Source organism: Ricinus communis, chromosome 7, assembly GCF_019578655.1.
Source record: "Ricinus communis isolate WT05 ecotype wild-type chromosome 7, ASM1957865v1, whole genome shotgun sequence".
Classification (NCBI taxonomy): domain Eukaryota; kingdom Viridiplantae; phylum Streptophyta; class Magnoliopsida; order Malpighiales; family Euphorbiaceae; genus Ricinus; species Ricinus communis.
In genome coordinates this window covers 9,895,230-9,904,919 of record NC_063262.1, presented here as the reverse complement: position 1 = coordinate 9,904,919, position 9,690 = coordinate 9,895,230, and the positions used below count along the sequence as shown (strand labels likewise).

Genomic DNA, 9,690 nt, shown 5'->3' with positions numbered 1-9,690 from the left:
TGGGTGTTAACTAATCCTACATCCATTCTCTAATCTTCAATTAGGTTCACTATACTTTCAATCTTTACAAATTGAGTTTTCACAAGCTCACTCCAAATTTAGTGTCTTGGGGCTCACAACAAAGCTTACAACTTATGTTTTATGGCTCATGCACAACCCTGACAAGAGGTTTACTAAGCTAACTCTCAAACCCAATCCCAAATATTTAGGCTAACACTTGAACTTTACAAGAGCTGAAGATCTTATAACAACTAAAGCCTGTTAGAATTGATTGCAAGAAGAAGGAAACTGAATGCATAATAATGTAAGCTTTTAGTGGTTATTGATCAACCATTAAAAGGCCATTTGAGGGAGTTTTTATATCCTAAAAATCTCAAAAAGCCGTTACTCATGTATCCTAAAAATTTCACCTAATTTTTACTTTTGGACAGTGCATTAAATGCACCGTTAGAATGCAAATCGCAGTCGCGCTCCTCGCATCATAGTGACGGTTCTTGAAAATACTCTAACGGCTATTTGACATGGCTCTCAAGCATTGCTGGCTCTAAAAATAACTATTGAAACGTTGTAATGGTCACAACGTTTCATAAAATTTACAGTCGCGCCTCCTTAGGAGCGGTCACTTTTTGACCTTTGCAACCTTTTTGTCTCTACCTAGGAAAACTCTATTTTTCGGTTGTGCCTCTTGTGGTGGGGTTGTGATTTCTAGCCATAAGACTTCAACTTGAATTCTCTATAACAATACTTCAAGGAAACATTAGATCAAGACTTCAATTTGTGTGTCAAGATCAAAATTAGGAATTTTAGCCTTGTGACAAAGTATCTAGGCTAGGAAAAGATATTATACTAATTAAATCTTAAGAAAATTTACCTCATGAAAATTTCGGACCCAAGATAGCTTGTAAACTTGAAGATAATGGTGAGCCTTTAAAGTTGAAAACCAACCGTTCAATCTTGAAAAAGAAAAAAAAAATTAGAATTAAATTTCTAGCTCTCAGAGTCACCTTGATCAATCCCATCTCTCTCTCGCCTTCACTGTACTAATTTTCCTCCTCCTGTTTTCGGCGAAATAAGGTAAGTGACATCTCTTCTTTACACTGGCTAGGTGATGGCTTTTAAGTCCATAGGGGATATGTGGCACTCAACCAGTAGCTATTTTTTTATTTAGAAAAGAGTTGGCATGGTGAGAGAAGCTTCTAGGTTTGTATGGAAGAATAATAAACAACATATAAATATTTTACTTTCCCTTATCATCAATTAAATTCAAAGAGCATTTGGATGCTTAGATTTGAGTAAATGGATTTGGACTAAATTTTTTGTTTGGATAATGATTGTCACCACCTATTTTCTAGATTTATATATTGAGGAAATTATAGAAAATTTGATGATGAAAATTACAGTTTTTTTCGAGTTTCGAGGAATTGAGGACGGTTAAATCACAACTAGGATTATGAATAATTGAGCTAAAGATTACTTTTTAAAATCAATTTGGATTAATTTCACTAGAAAATTAAGTTTTATGGTCAGAATCAGTCAAATGACCAAGTTCAGAGGCCTAAATGTAAATTCTCACAACTCTGCCAACCTACAGAGCCAATCGGCTCTATCACATAGCCCACCAGTTTTGTGCATTGCCGGTTGGCCTAAAAATTAAATTTTCGCATCATTTTTCAATATTTTTCGACTTTAAACTTCAATAATTATTAAAACACGTTTTATAAAAAGTTTCATTAATAATTATTTAAATTTTTAAATATTTTTATAATTTATTCAATATTTATCGTTCAATACTTTTGATAAGTCTAAAAATAATATCTTAATTATTGATAATTATCAAACAACTAAAGAAAATATATCAAAATCTCTAGAGTTTTCTTAATCATTATGTATAAATAGAAAAGGAAATCCCAGGCTTGGGGTTGTAAGTTTTTGAGGCAATATACATAAACTCTCAAAAATCAAACACATAGCCAAAACACTGTAGATTCCTACCTAATCTTTGATTCAACCTCCTCTTTTACTCTTGAGACTCCAGGATCTGCCTAATATGGTGACAACTTGAGGGTTTCAAAACAATCATATTATCATATATCTTTTTTCTTCTTCTAATTCTAGAGGTTTGAATCTTATAACCATGTGTATAGATCAACATGCTAGGTTATTTTTCTTTGATGATGATTTGTATGTATTGGCATGAGTTAGTTAGGGTAGCATGATTAGTTTAACATCTTTTTAGGAAGTTTTACTTACTACAAGTTTGTTTTGTGTTATTTTTTTCAAAAGTTTATTTATTTTATGTATTATTTCATACATTTTATGAATATTAATCGTGTTTCATGTGTTTTGTACATGTACATCAGAATTTCAGGGTTGGAGTAACTAAAAATAATAAAATCGGCCTAGAACAAGAGCTAAAGTCGATCGGCTGTGTGTTGAGCCGACTGGCTCTGTGATATCAGCAGTCGACTGTTCGTCCTAAATTTGTCCTATTTTGCTAACTTCAAGCCCTTTTGTTGTTTTTTTGCCATTTTATCTAATTTAGTCATTTTTAAGTTTTTTAGTTGTAGGAAGGGTTATAATAATTTAGATTCACTGCTTTCTTTATCTTGCTTTATTTTAAATTTCTTTTGATGGATCAATGGCAAATAATTTTTATATAATTGTTAACTAAAATTAGACACCTAAACATAAGCTTAAAATTTGGGCTTTACATGTAAATTGTAGTCCATTAGGTTAACATATTGGTAAGTTGGACATAAATTAAAACCATTTAGATTTAGCAGACTTTACCATATTTAAAACTAATTAATCAGCTCACTTAGAATATGATAACTGAATTGAGTCTTGGCATGCAATTGGTAGTCCATATAGGGTAATAACTTGATAATCAAAAACATTACTTATAATTGAGGTAGACTAGATGGGCTTCTTTAAGCATAATTGAGTAGTTAATCTAGGCTAACAAACTAAATAGAAATTAGATCTAAATAAAGTGAGCTAAACTTACGTGGATCTCATATGCTATAGTGCTTGATATGAGAATTATTATGATGTATTTATAAGGAATAACTCGTTAAATAAAAAAATTAAAAATATAAATATACAAATAAAAAAGTTGATTTATGAATCCATCTTTATATGCAATGAAACTTTTTTATGGAATCTAACATGCCATTTAATTAATAAAAACGTTCCGAAAAATTTCTTAAATGATGACTTTCTTTATCTGCACAAGTCCATGTGACTATTTAGTATATTTCTATTTAGTTTAAAAAATCTTACAATATCGTAATTAGTAAAAACAATTGGGCATGTGTTTGAGACTGCGGCTCACAACGATACTCGGGTAGATTTAAATTAACACAAATCTATGATAATTTCGTGAGACTTAAAAGTGATTATTTCAAATAACAATAACACGTGTTATTTCAATTCCAATTTGCAAAATAATGAAGGTCCCACGCGTAATGTTGGACATCTTTGTATATTTGGACTTTGGACTGTCCCTACAGTGCTCAGTTTAAGTTGAAGTTTACTTTCAGCTTTTCTTTTTCTTTTTTCTTTTAAAATAGAAACTATAGGATGCTATTATTAAAAGCTATTCCTTGGGCTTTTCATTTTATAAATATTAATTTTTAAGTTTTTTTCATAAATTAATAAAAAATTTAATTTTAATTCTTTTTAAATGGCTCCTGCTTATATGTTATTTTGGCTATTAATAATATAATTAAGAAAAAAAATATATTGAGTACCTCATGTGAAATAATTAATAATTAATAATTATATTAATGTTTTATATATTACCAATAAAATAAATTATGTATCTAAGTAATAGTGTTGGATGCATCCAAGAGTATAAATGGAAAATATTTTCCTAATTGAAAAAAACATTTTCAAGAAAAATAACTTTGCTTTTTAAATAGGAATTCATTTTTCAGACTTGTAAAGAAATTTATAAATAATGAAAGTTACTAATAATTACATAGAAATACACCAATTGATAACTGTAAATGTTCAAAATTTATTTATTTTTATGTAGTATTTTTGTTTTATGATTAATTATAGATCTACCATTTAAAATTTTAATTAGTTAAAATATTTAAATAGTTTATTAATAAAAAAGAAAACGTGATATTTCTCAGTATATTTCAAACATCATATTTTAATGCTTACTTCTACTTTAAAAGTGAGGAGCGAATCAGTTTTGAGTCTTGTCATCTTTTTATATTAAAATCTATTTTTGATGATATGGCAATTTACTCCGCCCCATTGGGAATCTGTATTGGAAATCTCACTTCTATATTGGTGACAAGGTACCTTAAATCTGTACGTTTTAAGCTACCATTAAGTACCTAATCCAAATGTTTTATTTATAATACAAAAATTAATTTTCTCTGAAATTCTTATTTATTATCTAAACTTAATTTTAAAACTCAAATATTATCAAATAATAATTAAAAGTTATTAATATCATTATCATATATGATAAGCATATAAAATTTGAAGTATTTAATAAACTTAAAAAGCTATTTCTATTACTCTTGCACAAAGTAGCTAATGTCTAGTTCGTATATACAATTGAGAAACAAATAAGGTCTACTTATTTAAGAAAAAAGAAATTAAATTAACTAATTATTTGCTAGAGCGTTGCATGGTGTTGTCATAAATTTGATTAGTCTATAAATAAAGTTTAATAGATTTTCAATATTGTTATAATTATTTGTAATATTTAAAAATTAAAAAGATATTATATATTTCTAGGTGTTTTCTTAAAAAAAATTAATATTTTAAATTTTGATTAGTGAAAACTATCTTATTAGTTAATATATTATTAAAAATAAAACTTTTATTTTTATTTTTAGAATCATTTATTAATTAATATAATATTAAGAATATAATTAAAATTTTTAGAATCATTTAGTTTAAAATGAAAGATTTAGGACAAATAAAATTTTATCTGTCTTCAAATCGGGCATTTATTTGGAGAAATTTTTATTAATTTGTCAATTTATATTAAAAAGATACATGTTTTAATATGGATAAATCATATCTAATGAGTTCTCCAATAACTGTTAGATACTTGGATCTAAAAAAGACTCTTTTCATTTTTGAAAAAATAGTGAAGAAATATTTGGTCTGAAAGTACCATATCTTAGCGTTATTGGAGCATTAATATATCTTGCTAATTATAAAAGACCTAATATAACATTCTTTGTGAGTTTAGTAGCAATCAATAGTTCATCACCAACTCAAAAATATTGGAATAATATGAAATAAGTATTTTATTATTTATATGGTACATCAAATATTAGTTTATTTTATCCACAATACTCGAAGTTATAACTAATTTGATATGCATATGATGGATATTTATCCGATCCACATAAAACTCGATCACAAATGGATTACTTATTTACATATGGTGGCACTGATATATCTAGCATTTTATTAAGCAAACTTTAACTCTCTTATCATCTAATTAATGTTGAAATATGAGTTATTCACGAGGCTAGTATAGAATACATATGGTTGAGATCTATACTCTAGCATAATAAAGAAACATGTGATATCCCATTTGATAAAGGAAATCCAACAGTACTATACTAATATAATGTTGCTTGTATTGTACAACTCAAAGGAGGATATATTAAAGAAATAGAGTCAAACACAGTTCGCTAAAGTCATTTTCACACATGAACTTCAGAAGTAAGAAGTTTTAGATATTCATTAAATTCTATCTATCGATAATTTGATGAATTTGTTTATAAAAGCACTTACTATAATAACATTTGAAAAGTTAGTGAACAAAATTGGTATGCTCCGATTAAGAAATCTTTTGTTAGAAGTCATATTTTCATGAGAGGTAGATTCTTACTTTTTTTTCCTTAGCATATGATTTATCTCATTAGATCTTCCTAGCAAAGTTTTTAATGAGACAGTGTTATGCACAAGTTTTTACATGAATAATATATTATTTTTTCTTCAGTTAAATTTTTCTCTATAGATTTTTTAGTAAGATTTTAACGAGGTATATACTTAGTATAAGACATCCAAGGTAGAGCGTTATGATAATATTAATGTATTTAGATAATATTGAATGTTTATCTTTATCTCTATAAATAGATTTTTTTATACAGATAAACTCTATTTTTGTAACCCTTTACATTTATAAATAGGTGTTACAATCAATAAAACAAACACAAAAAATCATTCTTTCTTTTACCTTCTTTTTATTATTCTTTATTTTACTTCACATATAATATTAAAAATATTTAATTAATTTATTGAGGGAGTTTATTGAGTTTCCGATATCGGTGCTCGGCAAAAGTTTTGGTAGAATATTTGGGTGGGTTCTGATTATCCATAAGCTCTGCAACTGGTCCAATCAATGCTTCATGTGGAGGTATAATAAACACCGCCCATGACATACGCATCTTTTCCTTGTTCACCAAACTTCTGTGAAGAACGCTCTTATATTTTCCATTGCTCAGTACCTAGTACGACCATTTGCACAAATAATAGTATCTTTACAGGCTTGATTAATTTAGAAGTCCGGGCAATAACAAATATTAAGCATGATATTCATTACCTGAAGCTGGTCCCCGACATGAATGAAAAGTGCATTAGGCAAGTAATTAACAGCAACCCAGTTATCATCTTTCCAAACCTGGAGGCCTGGAACATCGTTTGTAGCAAGAATGGTAAGGGCAGACATGTCTGTATGAGGTTCAACTCCAAGTGCCAAATGAGGTTGTGGGCATGGTGGATACATATTTATTTTCATTTCCAGCTCTACTTTCTCATCTCCTAAATGGGATTTGAGTACATTTTCTTCCAAGCCAAGTCCTTTTGATAGCAACTTCAACAGCTCATCTGCCATTTTCACCATTTCCTTCTTGTACTCTTCGGTCACTTCCCTGTGTTACATCATTAAACATGAAAACAAATTAGTTTATCCCGTTTGAAATTGAAACTTGAATTACTATTGAAAAGCTCGATAATATGAATATTAAGTGCAAACACATCATTATCGTCCTCAATACAAATATTTTAGTTCGAGTAAACCTAATTTAGTGTTTATCTCGCACAACCTATGATTAAGATTGAAGTTCGAAAAGTGTTTCTTTTAGACAAAATACATTTTAAATCTTTAAATTTTTTATGTTTTTTAATTTTTATTTTATTTCATTGAGTCCTTATATTTTTTTTGAGGACCTAATGGTTAAACAAAAATAAAAGTATAAACCTTCAATACGAAAAAAATTTAAAAACTTATAAAATATGTATAATCTTTTTTTAATAAAACTAAAAATAAAAGTCAAAGGCTTAATAAAATAAATTAAAAGTTTAAGAACTTAATAAAATAAAACAGAAAAATTCACAAACTTAACCTTTCTTTTATAAACAAGTTTTAAAAAGAAAAAAAGAGAGTAACCTTTTAAGTTTAAATATATATAACTAGGGTCCAAGTACACTCCACACTTATGTTACGAACTAAATTAATGTAAAAAATCAGTTACATTTCATTCTAATTCCCTTTGTGAAATGAAATAAATTAGAAGAATATTTATGTTACGAAATAGTGAGTTACTAAAACCACAAAAGAACAAGTTCAAGCCATGTATCATGCTAAAGTCCACTTACATGGTTATGATCGAAAGAAATTTGTTTTAGGGACACTAATCTAGTTAACAAACAAGTAAAGAGAAGTGAACATACCTATACGAAGGAGGGTTTTCAGGACATAAATCATAATTAACCCTGGAAACAGGAGCAATGACATGAAAGAAATAATCAATCCACTCAATCTTTTCATCATGGTTTTTGGTCATCTTTGTACCATAACCTTCAAACCTTCCAGTAGTAGGATCATTAGCATAGACCTCCTTTTCCTCCTGTGGCAATGCAAAGAACTCCTGCCCAACTTCTTTCAAGTGTTGAATCAATGACAATGGTACTCCATGATCTGTTATGAGAAAAAACCCCCATTCGCTACATGCTTTATTGACTTCATTCACAAGAACATCATGTGGCAAAGACATGGAAATCACAGGCACCGTGACCCCATCAATAGCTACAGTGTTTTCCGGCCGTTCATGGGCGGGCCGGACAAATTGCGGTGGCAGTTCTTTCAGTCCACCGTTGGATAGAGCTTGTACCCTCTCTACCTCCATTAGTTAAAAATTATGGAGCTTATTGTTTGCGGCGTGCTAGTTCTGTATTCAATGGTGATATTTGGGTGGTAGCATTTGAGATGATAACGAGCATCTGGTGCACTTGTGTAAGCAAATATTTTTATGTTTAGGTATAACTAAAAGTATACATCACTTTTTTGGTAATAAATTGGACGGTTTGGTATACCAATTAAAAGCGTGCATCACAGTTTCATTTTCTTTTTGGTACTTATGCATATTTCTCTTTTTTACCATCAATTAAATTGTGATGCTTAAGAATAATTTGATATTCATTCAATTCGATTGTACTTTAACTATGAAAATATATCTTTAATGCATTTTTATATTAAGTATATTAAAATCTTTTATGATAAAGAGTTATTTTATAAATTAAGATTTTGATAACTTTTTTTATTTAAGTCTAAAATAAAAAATTAATTTGTCTCTTCAAAATTTCAGTCTCTATTTTAATTTTAATAAAATATAACAAAAAGAAAGAATAGAATGCTTTGTAGGGAGAACTAAACAGTGGTATGATAAGAAGAAACCTCGGCTCATAGCATTAGTTTGGGGAATTTGCATCAAATAAACAACACATAAACTTGCAATACTATATAGAGTTCAGTTTCTCCTCTAAAATAATGAAAACAAAGGAGAGCAAAAAGATTATTAACAGAAAAATAAGACGAAGGGTAGATGAGAGATTGAAACGTGCTTTGGTTGTTGTTGTCGACATATTTCCTATATATATATATATATATATATATAAATGTTAAGTTTTGAGACGAGATTTTATGTAATAAAATTTTATAAAGTCATATTATGTTATTTTTAATAAAACTTTATAATATTAAAAATGATATATTGATACAAGTGTTAATTATAATATTTATAAAAAATAAATATAATTTTAAATATTAATAATAAATATAATAAATTTTTTAATTTATTTAAATTTAAACTATTATATTTTTAAAAATTAATTATAATTTGTATAATAATTATCATAATTGTCATAGCTATTATATATTATCTTTCTAATAAAATATATCTCTATATTTATATATATAAATAAATAATAATAATAAAATAAAAATTCTAAGTTTGGTTCAATATAATAATTAGAAGCACTTTGATGGTGCTTTTTAGCCATATAGACCAATTTTTTCAGTTGAAAAATAGCGTGAGAAACATGCTTACTAACATGCCAAATATATTAACAATGACACATCTAAAGATCTGCATCAAATGACATTGTGCTTTCTCTTCTTCTTCCTCTTTATTTCCTTGTTAATTTCTCTACCATTTTTCAGAAAAATAATTTTAAAAAAAAATAAGACAAACAAAAAACAAAGAAATGTCTTTGACTTAATATGAGTGCTTATACACAAATTCAGGTTAGAGAAGTTAGATCGTGTAATTGATGATGGTGATGCTGGAAAACACAATTGTCTTACACTCGAAAATTGGAGCCGCATCACTATAAGAATATGATATTTTAACGACAAATTTTTTT

The 9,690-nt window shown here is 27.9% G+C and overlaps 1 protein-coding gene across 1 annotated transcript; it reads right to left on the bottom strand.

Moving 5' to 3' along the window:
• Positions 1–6,063: 6,063 nt before the first annotated feature.
• LOC8275129 (flavonol synthase/flavanone 3-hydroxylase) lies at positions 6,064–8,264 on the bottom strand. Its single transcript, XM_002522161.4, has 3 exons — positions 7,720–8,264; positions 6,590–6,917; positions 6,064–6,494 (listed from the first exon to the last, which is right to left on the bottom strand). The coding sequence occupies exons 1-3, from the start codon at positions 8,172–8,174 to the stop codon at positions 6,282–6,284; spliced, it is 996 nt and encodes a 331-aa protein (XP_002522207.1). The 5' UTR covers positions 8,175–8,264; the 3' UTR covers positions 6,064–6,281.
• Positions 8,265–9,690: the final 1,426 nt, after the last annotated feature.

Excerpts from the sequence above, each read along its gene's own strand:
- LOC8275129 (XM_002522161.4), bottom strand. The coding sequence starts at position 8,174 with ATGGAGGTAGAGAGGGTACAAGCTCTATCCAACGGTGGACTGAAAGAA. Across the intron at positions 6,918-7,719 it reads GAAAACCCTCCTTCGTATAG|GGAAGTGACCGAAGAGTACA; the intron begins GTATGTTCACTT and ends GATGTAACACAG. Across the intron at positions 6,495-6,589 it reads ATGTCGGGGACCAGCTTCAG|GTACTGAGCAATGGAAAATA; the intron begins GTAATGAATATC and ends TGGTCGTACTAG.